At 34.4% G+C, this 19,297-nt stretch overlaps 2 protein-coding genes across 4 annotated transcripts; both read left to right on the forward strand.

The window, feature by feature from the left end:
- The first annotated feature begins 825 nt into the window (after positions 1-825).
- Positions 826-2,200, forward strand: LOC18441947 (BAG family molecular chaperone regulator 2). The gene is made up of 2 exons (XM_006852171.3): positions 826-1,194; positions 1,705-2,200. Exons 1-2 carry the CDS (start codon positions 963-965, stop codon positions 1,929-1,931), a joined length of 459 nt encoding a protein of 152 aa, XP_006852233.1. The 5' UTR covers positions 826-962; the 3' UTR covers positions 1,932-2,200.
- Positions 2,201-12,185: 9,985 nt separating this feature from the next.
- On the forward strand, positions 12,186-19,280 carry LOC18441946 (putative membrane protein At3g27390). Of its 3 annotated transcripts, none has more exons than XM_006852170.4 (10): positions 12,186-12,883; positions 13,118-13,226; positions 13,364-13,556; positions 13,690-13,826; positions 15,944-16,232; positions 16,393-16,499; positions 16,610-16,754; positions 17,106-17,304; positions 17,768-18,008; positions 18,728-19,280. In XM_006852170.4, the coding sequence occupies exons 1-10, from the start codon at positions 12,781-12,783 to the stop codon at positions 18,963-18,965; spliced, it is 1,761 nt and encodes a 586-aa protein (XP_006852232.2). In that variant the 5' UTR covers positions 12,186-12,780; the 3' UTR covers positions 18,966-19,280. The 3 variants fall into 3 exon arrangements, with proteins under 3 accessions (XP_006852232.2, XP_020527698.1, XP_020527697.2); XM_020672039.2 differs by having other exon boundaries at positions 17,768-17,920; XM_020672038.2 differs by lacking the exon at positions 18,728-19,280 and adding an exon at positions 18,591-18,720.
- The last annotated feature ends 17 nt before the right edge of the window (positions 19,281-19,297 follow it).

The raw sequence follows: 19,297 nt of genomic DNA on the forward strand, positions 1-19,297 counted from the left end.
TAGGTTGAGGCCCAAAACAATCAAAGTACGGCACAACTTCAATTTGAGTTGAAAGATGATGTTTTAGTATTGAAAATATTTGTCATAGCCTGCAAATTTATTTTCATCTCTAATTATAAGATTTAAAGCTCCAAGAATAGTGTAGATCAAGCAAGTCTATAAATGCTTGAACATCTTGAAAATTGACGATCCAGAAAATCTATTACAAGATACACTATTTCCATAACTTGAAATCTATTTTTTTCTCATGTCCATACTTCTTGAGGTCGAGATGATCGATTTGAATATTTTTTAGCATCAAAACAACCTTTTCTAATAAATTTTTGAGGTGTCCCCTTAATTTGATGGTTTAAAGCTTCACCCTTATATGAAATTTTTCCTTATGACAATAGTTTCCAATGGTGTCACTATTTTATTTTATTTTTCCCTTCTAAATCAAGGGCATTTTGGTCATACATCTAGCATACTCAATTAATCATCAATAATAAGATAAAAAAATACAAAAAGGTGGAGGGAAAATCTTAATCCTAATCTAAACGCCCCATTCGAGCACGCTTGTTGCTCCCCGCCCCCATGTGCACCCCCCCAGCCCTAGAAGATCGCCACGATAAACTCCCCTGATTTCGACCAACCAAGATTCCACACTTGTCACCACTCCATTGGCTACCACACTCTTAATTCTTAAACCCCAAAAAAAAAAAAAAAAAAATTCTTGTTTATTTATTCCAAGGGCGGCTTGTCTCCTTAATGTATGCTAGTTTGTTTTTTTTTCTATTTTTTTGTGCCCTTTTTTCATAGAAAATAAGTCAATACAATAGCTCCAAGCCCTCATTCACTCTTATAAGAAGCACCCAAGACTCAAATTTTAGTGAGAGAAGGAATCCAAGAGTCAATTTGGGGTTTAGAGCGAGAAAAGGAGGTGGGTGTCAAGGTTAGAGAGAGAGAAGAAAGTGTTGTAGAGAATGTTGATCAAATTGAAGACAAAGAGGTTTTCAAGGTCAAGTTCTAAGCTTTCTCTAGGAGAAAATGGAGGTGGTGGTGGTGGTGTGATTGATTGGGAATTAAGGCCCGGTGGAATGTTGGTTCAGAAGAGAGAGAAAGGAGAGAAGAATGGGAAATGTGAGATGATTAGAGTGAAAGTCTCAAATGGGTCTAATTCCCATCAAATCTCCATCCAATCAAATGCAACATTCGGTAATATTTCTTGCCCTTTCACCCAAAGTTGTTATTTTTTTTTTTTCCATACTATTTGCAAAACACAATTATTTTCATCGGTTTTTAAACAATTGGGTTACATCCAATATTGTCAAAGCTTTTTTCGGTTTGGTGAGAAAAACTAAACAATTCGGTGCTTCAATTGATTCGGGAGAAATTTGGGATTTTTTTCTAAATTTAATATAATTAAATTAAATATTTCTATATAAATAATGAAAAATAAAGATACAAATTTCAAAAACAATTGAAAAATCCGAAGACTTCCGTCAAAAATAGCCAAAGTAAAGCGAATTTGACCACACTTGTTGCATCAATGCAACAAGGATAGAACAAAACTCTCTCTCTCTTCCCACTTGGGTGATCTGTTTTGATTAATAAAGATTTATAACATTTGTCAAAAAAAATAAAAAAACAAAAAACTCTCTCTCTCATTCACCCAATAAACTGTAGCATTCCTCTTACAATATGCCAACTGTCAATTAATTGCAGGTGAAATGAAGATAATTTTATCACTAGTCACAAGCATGGAGCCACAATCACAAAGGCTTCTATTCAAAGGGAAGGAGAGAGAGGATCAAGACTTCCTCCATATGGTGGGAGTTAAAGACATGGACAAAGTGTTGTTGCTAGAGGACCCTGCCAACAAAGAAAGGAAGCTTCAAGCCATGATCAGGAACCAAACCATGGGAAATTATGGCCACACTATTACAGCCTAAATGCTTACTGTGTTTTTCATTTGAAATTTTTAGTTTTCATATATGAGGTTTAGGTTTTCTAGTTACTATTTTAGGTGTTAAGGCGGTTGACCCTGCTAAATATATATCCTTTTCATGTAAAGGAAATGCATGGACTTTTTTCTTTCTTTGGGTGGTTCAGCGGTAGGAATCGAACTTGAGATATAGTGTAGGATGTGCTTATCTTGTAAATTATTTTATTTAGTTTAATACAAGGCTAAGGGCCCTAAACTCTGGTTAACTTGCCAAAACAATACCAATTCCGAGATAACTACCTCAAAAGATTCCCAATTACTTCGAGTACTTCTTCTTGTCCAAACAAACGAAATAGGCAAAAAGTTATATCGCGTAAGCATAAATATTTATATTGTTAATTTTAAAGTGTCTAAGCTCCTAAAGCATCAGATAAAACTCGTATTCATGATGTCTCAACAAGCGCAAGAAACAATAAATATCCATAGTGTGGAGGCCTTTGGAGAATGGAAAAAGTTAACACGAGGCCCTCAAAATCCCACCAAAAATGTATTTCCAACATCAAGAACCCTATGGTAGCTTTAAAATCTATTTATGCCCTTAATTATGAAATTTGAATATCAAAAAATGATGCGGACCTAGTGGATATGTAAGCACTTGAAAGTGCACTCCAATTTCCAATTAGATATAAGATATGAGGCTCTATTTTCTCCATAAAGCCTAGGTCATAACCACATACTCGAGGATATGGCGATGATTAAGGGCATGTTTGGATATAACAATTCATTATTTTAATAAAATTAATCATGATAATAAGTTATCATTTGTTTGACAGTGTCTATTATAAAGTTATATGAGACAAACTTATAAACAGTTTTACATATAAATTTATCTTTTCTAAAATTTATTTTTACTTTATTCAAAATAATTTATTTAAAATCACATGTTTTTAGCCAAAACTAGCTGAAAATCATAAAAAATAATAATAATAAAATTACATTGTACGGTAGAAGGTATGCACTAAGTAAGTAACCAACTGAATTATCCACCGTATATTAATTTCTTATAAGATAGTCGATTCCATAAAAATTTAATTATCTTAGCCTAAATTTAACGTTTATCAGCCTTATTTGGTTTCTTCGAGGTACATGAGAACCAATGACACGAGAGAAATGTTTAATATTAGGAAAAGGGCTGGTCGTCGTGGTAGTGTTCCTAGACTTAATCGCCATGTTGTGTCTTTATTCCTACCAGTAACACCACCCCACTTAATACTTCTAAAAATGTAATTTCTAATCTATTGAAAAAAATGACTAGGGGCTGTCTTCCCCACTAAATTATCTCAAAAAAAAATTGCGGATTCTATGTATAAGTTTGCCAATAAAGGGTGTGGTTTCTATAAGGTTGCAGCCTTAAACAATCCAATTAAGGCGCACCTCCAAATATTATCATAACATGCACTTTTGGTGTAAAACATTCTTAGAATTATCTCAAAATCTATTTTCATATCTAATTATAAAATTTTAAACTTCAAAAATAGTTAAAATCAAGTAGATCATCAACATATGAAAATCTTGAAAATGGACGATTTAGATAAGGTGTTGCAAGATGAACTCTTTCTGGGCGACAAATTTATTTTTTTATCACATTCATACATCTCTATGTCGAGATGATCTATTAGAAGGCTTTTCAATGTTAAAACAACATTTCTGATGGATTTTTTTATGTGCATATATAATTCTACATTTTAAGGTTGCAACCTTAATTATAGGAAAAAGTTTATATAGAGTAGAGGCTCTAAACAATCAAATTAGAGCCTACCTCAAAAATTTCACTAGAAGAGGTTGGTTTGATGCCCAAATATCTTCAAATTGATCATCTCGACATCAAGATGCATGGACCTGAGAAAAAAAAAACATTTCAAGTTTTGGAAATAGTGCATCTTGTAAAGCATTTTTGGACCATCAATTTTCAAGATATTCAATTTTTCACAAATCTGCTCAATCTACACTAGTTTGGAGCTTTAAAATTTATAATTAAAGATAAAAGTATATTTTAAGGCTATCACAAGGATTTTCAGTATTGAAACCACATTTATCGATACTATTTGAAGGTACGCTTTACTTTGATTGTTTAGAGCCTTGGCTCTATACAAACCACACCCTTTATTATATAATAAGGGAAATTTATCAAAATATATCTAAGTTTGGAAGGATGAGGTTTTCATAACTCCTAGGCTTTATGAAAACAAAATAAAGCCTCACCTCAAATCATTGCCTAGAAAGCGCTTGCGGCACGAAAAATCTCATCATGGCTCTAAAATCAATTTTTAACACTGACAATAAAATTTGAAACTCAATAAATAGTACAGATCTTGTGAATCTGTAGCATTTATTGTTTGGGTGAAATAGACCGTCTAGATAATTTGTTACATTATATCCTAATTTTAGAGCTTGAAATCGTAATTTTTCACTAACATAATGTTCAAGTCGAGATGATTGATGTGAAGGTTTTCAAATGCTTGAATTGGAATTTTCGATGAGTTATGAGGTGAGGCTTTACTTAATTTGATTGGGCTGCAACCCCATGAAACCATTTTTCGATTTTAAATAATTGAATAATTTATGTTTTTTAGTTATTTCAAATCTTACTCAGATGTATTTTAAGAAAAAGTATATAAGAATAGAGAAATAGGATTCATGTAGCTACCACAAATAATTAAGATAAAGCTTAGACGATGAAGATAATGAGTAACTTAGTGGTTGATCTCTTATGTGTATTTTAATAGTTTTTTTCAGAATAATAGCATTTTTTTTGTGGAAAAGAAGTTATTTTTTAATTTTAAACACTTAAATTTGATTGTTGAAAACTGGGTTGAATCTCATGGTGTTATTTATTTTTGGTAAAATAGTATGTGGGTTTGGGGAAACACTTGTACAAGGGTCCCTTGACGCATTAAACATCCATCTAACATAGTAGTCCTACTAAAATTTAAAATTAACAATGTTGAAATTTTATCAAGAATTTTATTTTATTTTTAAAATTTAATTTCCTTTTTCATATTCCTACTCATCATGGTTGAGATTTTCATTCCCTAATTGGGGTCGTTTGGGACCTATCACATAGAAAACCTGGTTTTGTACATCTAGGTTAAGATACGTACTGGGATGTTTGGATTGACTTTTACGCATTATAACCTGGTTTTGCTAATCCTCAAAACCCAACAAAACCAGGATATGCTCATTCCATTGCACCCTTTCTCCATTGTTGCTCGCCGCCTCCTGACAGGCTCAACCACCACCATAAATCACACCTTCTTGAGAGTTCTAAATTTCACTCCATTATTATTGTATTTTTTGAAGAAAATACCCTCCATTAACAAGGACTCATTTGTGTGGTAAGGAAAAATTCTTCATTGATTTAATTTTGTGGTTTGCTTTTGTGGGTTTTTTTTGGGAATGTAAAAATCTGGGCATTTTCCCCTATTAATCAGAGCTTTTTGGGTTTTTTTCTTTTTCCTCCTTTCATGTTGTTCTTGCAAGTATATAACCTCAATTGATTTGAAGAGATTCTGGTTCTAATTTTCAAATGCCTTCAAAATATCAGCATTTGCTTCTTTTTTGGTAAAAACTTCTTTCTCGAGACTGTAAATTTGGGCACTTCTTTTTGAAATGGATCTTGGATAGATGACTCACTTAAACAGTTGTGTCGGCCAACTCATAGAAACCTTATCCTTTATTGTTTAGCAGTTAATTTATATAACATTTTTCGTTCTAAAGGTTACATACTTTTTTGGATACTAAAACTACTAAATGGTCATGGGACCCGGTTTTTATGGGGCCAATCTCGCATATGTAGAAATGCCGACCTTTTAATAAATCTACTCTTGAGACGCATTTAAAGACTTACTTTTTAAAGACATGTAATCTTAATGTGGATATCATAAATATTAAAAAAATAAATAAATTTTAAAAATTAAAAGTAATAATTCTAATAAAAAACATATTTGGACAGTTAGTTTTGATTGTTTTTAAGTGGAACACCCACTTTCATCTATCTTTAAGATGAATGGGGTCCAACCGGCATAAAACAATTTTCCTTTACCAAGAAGGGTGAATATAGGATATGCACCACCAGGATCACATAATCATTTGGCAATATTACTTGTAAGAAAAGCAAGGGGTGGCGGGCCAACTCCCCAACCATCTAAACAAAAAGTAGTGGGTCCTCTCTTTTGGAAAATGACCAAGAACACGCGGCTGTACCCCTTCCGTTCATGTATATCAGTGTACGGTGCGATGGATGCTTTTTTTTTTTTTAAGTATGTCAAATGGGATTTGGGCCCTACTTTTTGATGAAATCGGAGCATGGGAATTTATCATAGGGATTGATTGTAGTACCGAGGCCCCAACCGACTCTTAAAGAATTTGTGACGATCCATGTAATCACCAGAGCATGGTTATAGCGTATGAGGTCCAATCTATGAGTTGGACATGACAGAGTCAAGTGAATCCCATCATCATATGGTGAGAAAACTTAAGATCATGAATTATCGAGATCAAATGGATTATGCCATACCGAGCATTTAAAATTCGGTTGTTTTTTAACCTGATCACCGATCTGGATCGGGAATTGATCAAATTGGTTATAGAATGGTCTTGTTTTTATCCTAAAACTCCTCGCATAGGTTTCTTTTTATCTTTTTTTTTGTTTTGTGTTTTTTTTAAATCATTAAATTGAACTTAGCTGGACCTATCCAACAATCCTTTTTTTATTTAATTTGAATGTTAACAAGATTTCATTGAGATGATAAAAGTTGCATATGTAGGAATCGACAAAAAATAAATAAAGGAAGAAGAAAAAAAGAACAAGGAAGCAAAACCAAAACAGTTGTGTTAAACCCTGCTAGGCAAGAGTGTGTCTGCCTCCCATTTCGTTCCTTGTTAACGAGTGAATACTGCTTCACGTCCATGGAAGCCATCTTAAGAGTGAATATTGCTTCACGTCCATGGAGGCTATGTAAGATCTATCCATAATGTGGCGTCCATGGAGGCTATGTAAGATCTATCGGCTCCAAGCTTGTGGTGTATTTTGTTATGATTGAATAACCCTCTTAGATGTGGAAACATGAATATCAAAAGAGGATTCACTAAGATCGTGTAATTATCAGCTAAAAATAAAATAGATAAGAGTACAAACCATAATTCGCATTCAAATAATAAAAAAGTACGAGCCTTAATACAAGAAATAAAGCATAAAACAAACACGTCACAATAACGTAAGAACACAAAGATTTACGTGGTTCACTCCAAAAATACTACATCCACAGAGCAATGCAAATTGAAATCCATTATACAAATGAAAGTTTCCTCTTTAACTCTCGACGAAACCCAGTTGAGCAAATCCTTTTAGATCTGTTCTCCCGACAAGCACCACTGCCAATCTTTGATCTCTATTCCACTGCTAAATAACTGTCCAATTAGAGACACATTTATATTCTACAACTAAACCGTTGTCCAAAAAATGCCCTTGAGAGAAATGGAGATTTTCTCTCACTAAAACCACCCAAAGAGAGAAACCACCCAAAATTTCTTTTTCACTAAAAATGGAAACCACCCAAAATCTCTATAGAAACCGTGTTTCTACAAGACACCAGCCTCTCACTCTACATGAGGCACAACGTAGTATTTCATTCCATAGAAAGCACTCTTCTCTCTAAGTGTTTCTCTCTATATGAAGCTCTCTTCTCTCTACAAGGAGGTCTTGCCTCTCAAGCACAGGAAGCTCATGCATCTCTCTCTAAAGGAGACTGCCTTTCTCATATGGTGATTTAAATAGGGTACACTTATTTTTTCTACTTTCGTTATATTTATATAAGATTAAAAATTCATATTAAATAGGAAATTTCTCATAGATGTTATATATATCTCGAAAATCAAAATATATATCCAAGAATTCTATATATTTTTATTTTTAAAAAAAAATTTATCAATATTGATCTCAATCTCATAAAATATGAGATTTTCTTACGAAGGTAATTTTATGAGGATTTGCACCAAATAATGACATTGGCTGAATCTCCCCTACGATCACTTTCGTACTACAGGGACGCCATTTCATGATACCAAACTTGAGTGCCCATAGCTCAACCTCATTTAGGCTGCAAGGATGTAAACGACCCTGGTAGATCTGGAATGTAGAGCCATTACAGTCTCTTAGCAATACACCATACCCTACTATCTCACCACCCTTCCTCACACTACCCTCGAAACTCAGTTTGACCCAAGAGTCAGGTCGGGAGCTCCGAAGTGAAGGCCAGACCATCATACTCCATGGCCCTTCTCTCAGCAGGTGAGTTGTTGGCTCCATATTTTAATATTTAAGATGGTCCACAGTTTAATGGACAATTTCTATAAATTTCCCGGACTCATTAACGCTATTTGAATGTGTACTTTAATTTAGGTTGTTTAGGGTCTCAACATTATATATTTATCCAAAGATGGATATAAGTGACGGTCCCTTTAAGAAAAAGTTAAAATAAATTGCTCAAATGTTTTTTTAAAAAAATATCATTTTTGTTTTATACATATTAATGATCCCTATATTAGGGATTGTATAATTTTGACTATGATTGGTAAGGAATATACAATCCCTAATATAGGGATCATTAATATGTATAAAATAAAAATGATATTTTTTAAAAAAAACATTTGAGCAATTTATTTTACCTTTTTCTTAAAGGGACCGTCACTTATATCCATCTTTGGATAAATATATAATGTTGAGACCCTAAACAACCTAAATTAAAGTACACCTTCAAATAGCGTTAAAAGATATTTGACCTGACAAGACCCATTAACAAACTAACTTGGTTCCATAGGGCAACGATATTCTTTTACCATTAGTTAGACTTAAAACTGCTTGGCGATTAATGTCCGTCCGATTTCATCACATCAGATTATAGACTAAGACACCCCTATTAAAAAACATATATAGCCTAATACAGTTATCGCGAGAATCTGATAAGATGAAATTGGACGGACATTAATCGTCAGGCGGTCTAAGTCTAACCAAAAGCATTCTCACCCTATGGAACGAAGTTGTTCATTGATTGCGGGTCAAGCATTTAGGGGACCTGATGGATACTAATTGGTTCAAATTATATTTTATCTCTCTAAAACTGATTTGTTACAAAACAGAAATTTACATACATATCCCTCAAATTCCTATTATTTTAAAAAATATTCTATAAAATTTACTTTTTCACATTCATACATTTGTTTTTCAATTTTTTATTTTTGACAACATTGCCTTTTTCACCCTTAAGGTTTGAAGTTTACCTTTGGGATCAAAAGTTCTGCAGGTGTTTGTCATGCACTTAACTCACTTTCAAGGTCTGAATTTGTTGCAAAAAACACTTAATACCTTGAAAGTCCGAAGTTGACTATATACTTGAAGGGAAAAGTTTATATAGAACCGTGGCTCTAAACAATCAAATTTGAGCCTACTTCAAAAATTTCACTAGAAGAGGTTGTTTTGATTCCCAAATATTTTTAAATTGATCATCTCGACATCAAGATGCATAGACATGAAAAAAAAATGGATTTCAAGTTTTAGAATAATGTATTTTGTAACGTATTTTTTTACCGTCAATTTTCAAGATTTTCAAGTTTTCATAGATATGTCGATCTACACTATTTTTTAAGCTTTAAACTTTATAAATAAGAGTAATGATCCTATGAGACCGTCCCACACCCATGTGTGTAGGACGAACATTAAATTTGGCACAGGTCTCTAGAAAAATTATCACATGGGTGTGGGACTTGACTTTTCTAAAGATTTGTATAAAATTTAATAATGATCGTTTAAAGTGCTACACATATGCGTGTGAGAGGGACTCATTGGATCATTACTCTATAAATAAATATAAAAATATATATTAAGGCCATCACAAATATTTCTAGTATTGAAACCACATTTCTCGATACTATTTGAAGGTAGGCTCTTATTTGATTGTTTAGAGCCTAGGTTCTATACAAACCACACCCATACTTGAAATGCAGCCCCGGTTGATCTAAAAATAATTTTTGGTTGTGAAAGTCCGAAGCTTACCTTGAGCTTCAAAAACCAAACTTCAAACCTTCCGGATCCAGAGTTTGCAATTAACTTTTTTTTTTCTTTTTTTTTTTTTTTGTCCAAGCCTTGTTCAATGTTTTTCGAACAACTTCATACCTTCAAGGTCCTATTTGTTTTTAGAAGCTAAGACCAAAAATGTGGGGGGACATTTCTTAAATTACAAAAATTTGTGGGTACATGCAAGTAAATTTATCTTTACCCAATCAAAATCTGCTTGAGGACTGAATTTGAAATGTCCATTTTGATGGCTGTCACATTAAGGTTGGGTCCTGTAAGACCACCATTTAAACCCGCTCCTAATTGTTTGACCTTGGACCAGTAGAAAGCCACCAAATCCCTATTTGTTGATTTCTTTGTATGTTCCTCAAGGTTCAGATGTTTGCTCCTGCGGGACCATACTGCTTGCCATCCTGCGGGATCCACATTAAAACTACTATAATTTGGGCTCTTAGTTTTTAAGCACACTTAATCTTTCCATCTAAAATTTGTATAGTCTTTTCTTATGGAGTATTTTATGTAAGGGTTAAGGTTGCAACCTTAAACAATCAAATCAAGATGCACTTCCAAACTTTGTCATGAAATGCAATTTTGATGTCGAAAATTCTTAGGATGGTTTGAGGATCTATTTTTATCTTTAATTATAAAATTTAAAATTTTAAAACTAGTTCAAATCATACAGATCTATAAACACATAAAAATCTTGAAAATAGACCCTCCAGATAATATGTTGCTACTATTCTTAAGACCTCAAATATCTTTTTTTCTCTATATCTATACATCTAGAGGTTGAGATGATCAAATAGATGTGTTTTCAACATCAAAACAACTTTTTTTTCGAATGATTTTAGAGGTGTACCTCAATTCAACATTTTAAATTGTCAAGCTTATATAAACTTTTTTTCTTTATGTATAATATGAGATTATCATTTAGTACGCCTTTATAAAGTATATGATATTATCTTTCTCTTTCAAGCTGACTACTAGGCAAAGGGGGTTACATCTAAATATTCGGGTTCTAAAAAATGCTCAAAATAAGGGTTTTCATTTAATACTCTAAATGCTCGCGGGGGAACATAGAATCTTTTGATATTGTTTGAAAACCATGTCAAAAAATGAGGCCGCCATCTCACCTGGTCCGTGGTCTCCCCTTTCAGACAGGGAGTGGGCGTGTATTTTGACACCTAGATGTTACTAGAAAGTGCACATTTGCAGTTATTTACAGCCATTCAAACAAAAAAATTATAAAAAAGCAATTTATAAAATAAATCGACTAAGATACGTCGAAAGTTTTAAAGGTATTTTAGTCAATTTATTTATTATAAATTATTCTTTTATATTTTTTTCGACGATTGATTGAGTAGGGTAGATATTCAAATTTTCAAGTTAATATAATTCGTAGAAAAATAAAATTAATATATCACATAAGATCATTACTGTCTATTTTTCTTGTTATTAAGCTTAGTATAATTGTGAAATTAGATATGATTTCTCACACATTGAGCCGCTATTAAAAATTTGGGGTGGCACAAAGAACGAAAAAGTTTATACCCTAAATTGCAAATTTTCACCGCTCACTTCTCAAAGGGAGCATATGGACAATCTGAAACAGATCCTTCAGGAGCACGATACGCGGGCTCATCAACACATTTTAAGTGTGACGTTTATTTTAGGGCCTACAACAAATATTTATTTTAGGGCCTACAACAAATATATCTCAACGAAAAACTAATCACGGTCGTACTTTGACTAACGGTCTTTTAATTAGCAGCACAAAAAAAAATCTCTTGATCCTGTTCAATTTTATGAAGAACCCACAAGGGAAATTTCAAATCTCAAATTTATTCTTTGAAAAATAATTTATTCTTTTGCAAAAAGACATCTACGCATGATTGCATTTGTTTTTTAAGAATACTACAAATGGGGAATCAGTGCTGACGGTTGTGCAACCACTACCACTCCTATCACTTTCTATTTTGCTTTCTTTTTCTATCTTTTTTTTGGTATGTTTTATGGACAACAAAAAAAACTTTAAAAAATTAAATTAGAAAAAGACTCTTCTTGGCTTTTGTAAATTTTTTGCATTTTACTTTTTTCTGGATAATTTCAGTGAACCCCTTTCCAAAAAAAGAAAAAAAAAAAAAAAAGGAGAGAAGGGGCACTGCAAAATCACAAGAGGTGCAACTCTTCACCCGTCTTCTTCGAGACTAAAGGGGTGATGGGTTGCACTCGATTCTTTTTTCATAAAAGTATGAAGTTTCAGGAGAAAGTGGGGGAGAGAGAAATTTTGAAGCTTTGGTTGTAAGAAATATGGTTTTCTGGGTTCATGAACTCTTAAATTGGTGATACGTGTGAAGCTTTATTTACAAGTATATGCTTTTTTGGGTTTTGGTTTTGCGCATATATACAGTTTCCTTTACTCAAAGGAATGCTTTTGATGCTGTAATTTGTCTCAAATGAAGGCCTTTTTCACCAGGGAAAGTACTTCAAGGAACGTTTTTTAGGGGGCAAGATATTGCCTTTGATTTGTTGTTATTACTGGGTTTTTTTAGTACTGTTTCCATTTTTCTGCTTTCTGTGTTAGGTGCAATTTATTGGGTTTTCCATTTGTTTCTGAGTTAGTGGATTCCATTTGGTGCAATTTTCTTTTATTTCTAATTTAATGGGTTTTCTGAAAATATATTGACTATTGTGGGTGGAAGTGCTTTTGGATCTGTGTTTAATCATGGGAATCATGGAAATTCCAAAGGGTTTCTGTGCTTCTCTCAAGAGCTTTCTCTATTTCTTGCCCTTCTTTCTTGGGCTTCTCTTTCTGGGCATAATAAAAGGTTAGTTCCTCTTCCCTTTCCTTTTTGCTTTGTTTTTTGTAATGTCTTTCACAAATGCGTGAATTCATATCAATTGATATATTTCTCTATGTTTCATTATTTTCTAGAGATATTTAAACCATGTCAATTCATGCTGAATACTGGCGCTTTAAATGCTTAATACTTTCCTATAATACCATCAGTGCTGCCTTTGATTGTTGTCCATGGAATTGGTTTCCATGGAATTGGTTTCAGGCTTAATATTTTGCCTTCCAGTTTGGGTAATAATGGCAATTGGGAATTCAGCGGTAATAATCGGTCTATGGCCAGCACATGTAGTTTGGACACATTATTGCATAGCAAGGTACTTCTTATTTGTTTGCATTTCTTTATCTTTGAGTATTTTCCCACTTTTGTAATGCCAGAATGAATTTAGTTATATATTAACCATCTTTCAGTAACAGTTTTTTATTTTTTTTTATTCCTATTCTTTAAAGACAGGGCCAAACAGCTAGGGCCACTTTTGAAGATTGCGCTATGTATTTGCGTTTCAGTTCTCCTCGTTTTATGGCCAATAGTAGGAATTGCTGGTAGTATATTGGTAGGAGCAGGCTATGGCTTATTAAGACCACTAATTTGTACATTTGAAGCTGTTGGAGAGGGGAAGATTGACCAATTTTACCACTGTGTAGTGGTATGTCCCTTTCTTTCAAATTCAATAGTTATATATATTGAGGATGATGTTTGCTAATGTTAAAATTTTGAATGTGAGGGTATAGAGTCTTGGAACTTATTTCAGGTTAATAAAATGGATTTCATACTTTCAGGATGGGACATGGAGCACAATAACAGGATGTTTTATCATAGTAAGGGACTTCACAGACGTCTGTTTCTTCTCATATTTCTTTATTATGGATGATCTTAGCCACCAAGAGCCTCCAAGTGGAATACGACATGAAATCAGGTGGGATTCTTATGTGGGATATAACTTTTTGTGTTCCGATCTTTTCGTTTAGCTGTTACTCTTTCTTTTGTACCTGATCATTGTGAGGAACTGTAAGTTTTCTTTCATTTTAGGGAAGTAATTTATGAAACTCGAGAAGGTTTTATAACTATTGCAGAAGAAAAATATGTACATTTTAGTCATGTATGCTTTCAATTTAGATTAAACTGAAGAAATCTCAGTTAAGTTTGCATTTTGGCTAAGAATACTATAGCTAACCTGTCTAGTGGTCAATTCGTTAGATGAATTTGAAATTATAGCTGACCTGTCTAGTGTTCAATTCGTTAGATGAATTTGAAATCATCCCACTAATCCAAGGCCTGTGCCTCTGTCAATTTTTTCACCTTTATTGTCAGTTGTTTTATTAATTTTGGTTTACACCAGTGCTTATTTTCTTTTGCTGTTGCGGAGATTTTTAGGCACTTAACATTTGAATGTATCCAATATTGGAATATATCTTTCTAGCATTTACTTCATGACTTGATTAATGTTTAGCGTTTACTTAATGACCTGATTAATGTTTAGCAGTGAATACTTTTTCTTTCACTTAATCATTGATACATTGCACGTAAGGGAGTTCTCCACATTCCCATTTGACACTTCAGCCTGACCTCATTTTCCCTATACTTTTTCTTTCACTTAATCATTGATACATTGCATGTAAGGGAGTTCTCCACATTCCCATTTGACACTTGAGCCCGACCTCATTTTCCCTTATAACCTTGGATTGCAGAAATTAGTCCTTGATCTTGTAGGTCTTCTCATCCACAAATCATTGTCTTGAAGTCCCTATGCTTAGCATTAACTCGATCACTAAAATTGTTTATACCCAAACAATAATAACTTGAATATTAAAATTGTTCACACTCAAACACAATAATAACTTGTTCATTAAAATTGTTGACACTTAGATGACACTATGAAACATAATCACTTTAATTCTCATCTAAGTCACATAGATGATGCCATCAAATCATGGGATGGAGCCACATTGTGGTTTGTGATTACTTGTGCTCTGTCATTGGATACCATGAGAACTTAAAGAGAAGAAAGAGCCAAAATTCTAGTAATATATTTAATTTCCTTGATTGTGACTTATCAATATTTCATGTTTGGCTCTTATTTGAGTTTTTAGGGTTTTATTATATATCCCTTTCCATAGCTTTAGTTAGTGATGATGTCTCATGGTGTTTAGAGAACATGGTTATACTGGCCCTATGCCCTGTAGCTTAATTTTGACAAGTGCAACATAAGCAACCAAGTTCAAATTGGGGTGGGTAGAGTTTGCAGGCAAACTGGGCTGGGGCCATTTGGTCATATAGGCCTTTCTCTAGCCTCCAGCCATACAATGAGAACTCCCTTTGTCAATGGAACTACTTTAATGGGATTTGCATTCCTTCTGTGCAATATGGCTTTCCCATGAAGGTAGTGATTTGGTACATTATATGATTTTTTTGGAATGTGATGGACATTTTAGTAGATTGGACTAACTGTAAAGTGAATATTAGTCAGCACAAGATGGAGCATAGGCATAGGGAGGTGAACCAATTCACTGATGGCTTGCCAATTTTGGTGCATATGTCGGTTAGGTGATTTATGTTGAAGCATTGATTTGAGAGAGCTCCTTTTCAAATGCATGGTTCTTTTCTTTTTAATTATGTGGCCATCACATCAATGCCTGTTTTGATGCTGAGTTAGCAACTGCAAGAATCACTCATGCACTAGTTTATGGAACACAGCCTTTCAGCTCATGGAGATGGAGTTGTTTGGCTTTTATGGATTGGTTCTATCTCGAACGCCTATTAAGTGACTCCTATCCAGTGGTAGCCAATTTTTTAAACAGGACACTGCACTATCCCATTTAATAGGCCTTTTTTTTATCTCGTGCGCTTTTCAAATTCTAATAATAGGAGGATTTAGTCTTAAACTCAAATATGCTCCTTTTAATGGTTTAATTGATTGATACACATGCTGTGGTAATTTGCAGGTTGTTTCGTTTGATTGGTTGTATCATAAAATTCAAATATGCTCCTTTTAATGGTTTAATTGATTGATACACATGCTGTGGTAATTTGCAGGTTGTTTCGTTTGATTGGTTGTATCATAATTGGACTGCTTGGCATTTTAGTTGACATGCCACTGGTCTTGTTGATAGCTCTTTACAAGAGCCCCTACATGCTTTTTAAAGGGTGGCACCGTCTGGTACATGATCTTATAGGAAGGGAAGGACCTTTCTTGGAGACTGCATGTGTGCCATTTGCTGGGCTGGCTATTCTTCTGTGGCCATCAGTAGTAATCGGAGCTATACTTAGTTCAATTTTCTTTAGTTTTTTCTTGGGCTTGTTTGCGGCTGTCGTGACTTACCAGGTACAAGTTATTTCCAATTATTATCTGTCTCGTGGGCTTTTTATTGTTTGTAGTTGCCAGTATGTGTGTGTAGAAAGAGAGAGAGAGAGAGAGCACCTAATGATTTAAAAATCTCTATGGAAGAATGAATTATGTGTATTGTTTTAATTTTCTTTGACAGGAATCCTCGGCCTGCTTTGGACTAGCCTACATTATGTCTGCCATATCCTTGTACGATGAATATACGAATGATGTTTTGGACATGCGAGAAGGCTCTTGCTTTCCAAGGTAGCATACAATCACTAAGAACATGGAAAGAAGATGTAAAATGAATTTATATTTATCACAATGGTCACCATCTTTGTTAATGATAACTGAGACGTTATTGGGACTGACAGGCCTCAATACCGGAAAAAGAAGCCCTCCCTTTCTGGCTCACTCTCCAGGCCTGCTTCTTTCATGAAAGAGAAACCCGAAGGAAGGGGCCCCCCACTGCGTGCCCAGTCTTTTAGGGATTCCATGGTTGAATTGAAACCTCTAGAGGTTCGTCTTTCTGTTATGCCAATAGATATTATACTCCCACTGGAGCACACTGTCCATTTACTCCCTCGTATAAAACCCAATCTAAGATAATTTTTTTTCTTTTGAAAATAATCATCTAGTGATTATTAGGTAGTTTCCAAAGTTTCAGATTAAAAAAATTCTCCCTGGTGGGTCTTTTGAGGGAGTAGATGTACACTATGCTCCCACGCTCTTCTGCAATTTCGTCTAGTTATAATTTTGTGTGTGTATGTGTGTGTGTGAGAGAGAGAGAGCACATTTCCTCGTGTGTGTCGTGCGAGATTAAATAGAATGAGAGCAATGTGACATCTGACGAGAAAGTATGTTCATCAGGTACTTGATCACATCTTTGTGGAATGTAAACGCCATGGAGAAAACCTGGCTCTTGGAGGGCCAATAACAATGAAAGATATTGAACAATGGAGATCAAATAATGGAGGAAACAGGATCCTGAGCATTGGCTTACCAGCATATTGCATTTTTCAAGGACTTTTACGGTCAGCCAAGGCGAATTCTCCTGGTTTTCTATTAAGTGAGTGAGTGTACTTGTTAATGATGAATACTTATGTGCCTCTATTTAAGTGTCTTTTGGGGCGTGTTTGATAAGCGGAGATTTTGGAAGTGGCAGTTGAACCTCCTACATCCACATTTGATAATGGGGAGATCTTGGAAGAGCGGTATTTCACGCCCTTCCAAAAGCCATTTCTCAACGCTAAAATGTGTTGATTTTTGGAAGGCCAGCCTTCCATCAAATATGATGGAAAAGGCGGTCTTCCAAATAAGTAGGAGACTCCCTTCCTCACCTATAAAAGGTGTGCGTACCCTTACCGTTATGCCTGTATTAATATTCAACAAGTTTATAATGCAACTTAATGGATCCCAAGATGGGTTGTCAGGGAAATGATTTGTGTTTACTCAAAGATGGATTATTTCTTTACTGTACATTTTTGAGGTGTATACACTTAATTGAGGTGGTTTATTTGATGTTTGTTAAGGTGATAAAACGGAGATAACTACCACGAACAAACCTAGAGAGAAGCTCTTTGATTGGTTCTTTGATCCGTTAATGATAATCAAGGAGCAGATCAAAGCACAGAGGCTTTCAGAGGCTGAAGAGGACTATCTGAATAAATTGGTTTTATTCGGTGGTGAGTCTGAGCGAATGAAGGACTGGAATATTGGGTCCCCACCTGAATCTGAGATTAAGCGTGCTGAAATTGAAGCTTTAGCCCGAAGGTTATTTTGAACTGATATTAGATCTTAGATTTTTCTTTTTTGAAGTATAGTTTCTGGACCCTTCGATATTTAACTTGTTTGTGTTTTTTTTTAGACGTGTGTTTTTCGCCTTTCTCATAGTTTACATGTTCATGTTTTTAGACTGAGCCTTTCTTATAGTCGGTCGAAATTGGTGCTGACATCTTCTGTTCTGTTCTTTAATTGGTGCTCACATCTTTTTGTTGCGTCTTCTCACTCATCCACCAATTCTGAGTCTAAATTGGTGCTGACATCTTCTGTTCTGTTCTTTAATTGGTTCTTTAATTGGTGCTCACATCTTTTTGTTGCGTCATCTCACTCATCCACCTCCCCTTATCCATGCTTTCTCTTTACCCTTTTCTTCAAATTTTCATCTTTCCTTAGAAGAAAGATTCCTTAGAAAATTAACTTAGAAAATTAGGAGATCTGTAATCTTTAAATTAGGAGATCTGTAATCTTTAGTTTCTTTCTCTTTACCCTTTTCATTTAAATTTTCATCTTTCCTTAGAAGAAAGATTCCTTAGAAATCTTTAGTTTCTTTCTTCTGAGTTTAAATTTTTGCAGGCTGCGAGGGATCAGCTGTAATTCCTTAGAAATCTTTAGTTTCTTTCTTCTGAGTTTAAATTTTTGCAGGCTGCGAGGGATCAGCTGTAATATTTAGGAGATCTGTAATCTTTAGTTTCTTGTTTAAATTTTTGCAGGCTGCGAGGGATCAGCAAGTCAATCTCAAGGTTTCCAACATTCAGGCGCCGGTTTGAGAACCTTGTGAATAGCTTAGCGGAAGAGATAGAGACGAGGAATGAAAGAAGCGTGTCATCTTCAAGATCAAGAAGCATTGTAAGGAGACTGTCAAGCCTAAAATCCTTCGGTAGTAGAAAGTTGGGGCCTTCTAAAGAAGAGGAAGCCCAACCTGTAGTAAATAGCTCTGAAATTGTATGAACAATGTCACATTTATTTTTCATTCAGAGGGAGTAGCAAAAATTGTATGAACAATGTCCTTCTAAAGAAGAGGAAGCCCAACCTGTTGTAAATGGCTCTGAAATTGTATGAACAATGGCACATATATTTTTCATTCAGAGGGAGTAGCAAAAATTGTATGAACACTGTCCTTCTAAAGAAGAGGAAACCCAACCTGTAGTAAATGGCTCTGAAATTGTATGAACAATGTCACATTTATTTTTCAGTCAAGAGGGAGTAGCAAAAATTGTATGAACAATGTCCTTCTAAAGAAGAGGAAGCCCAACCTGTAGTAAATGGCTCTCAAATTGTAT

Source organism: Amborella trichopoda, chromosome 6 (assembly GCF_054954075.1).
Source record: "Amborella trichopoda isolate Santa Cruz 75 chromosome 6, AtrichopodaSantaCruz75HAP2 v2.0, whole genome shotgun sequence".
NCBI classification, from domain to species: Eukaryota; Viridiplantae; Streptophyta; class Magnoliopsida; order Amborellales; family Amborellaceae; genus Amborella; species Amborella trichopoda.

What these genes read in the sequence shown, in the direction of transcription:
- LOC18441947 (XM_006852171.3), top strand. Translation starts at nt 963, where the DNA reads ATGTTGATCAAATTGAAGACAAAGAGGTTTTCAAGGTCAAGTTCTAAG. An exon ending in CCAATCAAATGCAACATTCG is followed by an intron (nt 1,195 to 1,704) that starts GTAATATTTCTT and finishes AATTAATTGCAG; the next exon opens with GTGAAATGAAGATAATTTTA.
- LOC18441946 (XM_006852170.4), top strand. Translation starts at nt 12,781, where the DNA reads ATGGGAATCATGGAAATTCCAAAGGGTTTCTGTGCTTCTCTCAAGAGC. An exon ending in GAAGGCTCTTGCTTTCCAAG is followed by an intron (nt 16,500 to 16,609) that starts GTAGCATACAAT and finishes TGGGACTGACAG; the next exon opens with GCCTCAATACCGGAAAAAGA. An exon ending in ATTGAAGCTTTAGCCCGAAG is followed by an intron (nt 18,009 to 18,727) that starts GTTATTTTGAAC and finishes AAATTTTTGCAG; the next exon opens with GCTGCGAGGGATCAGCAAGT.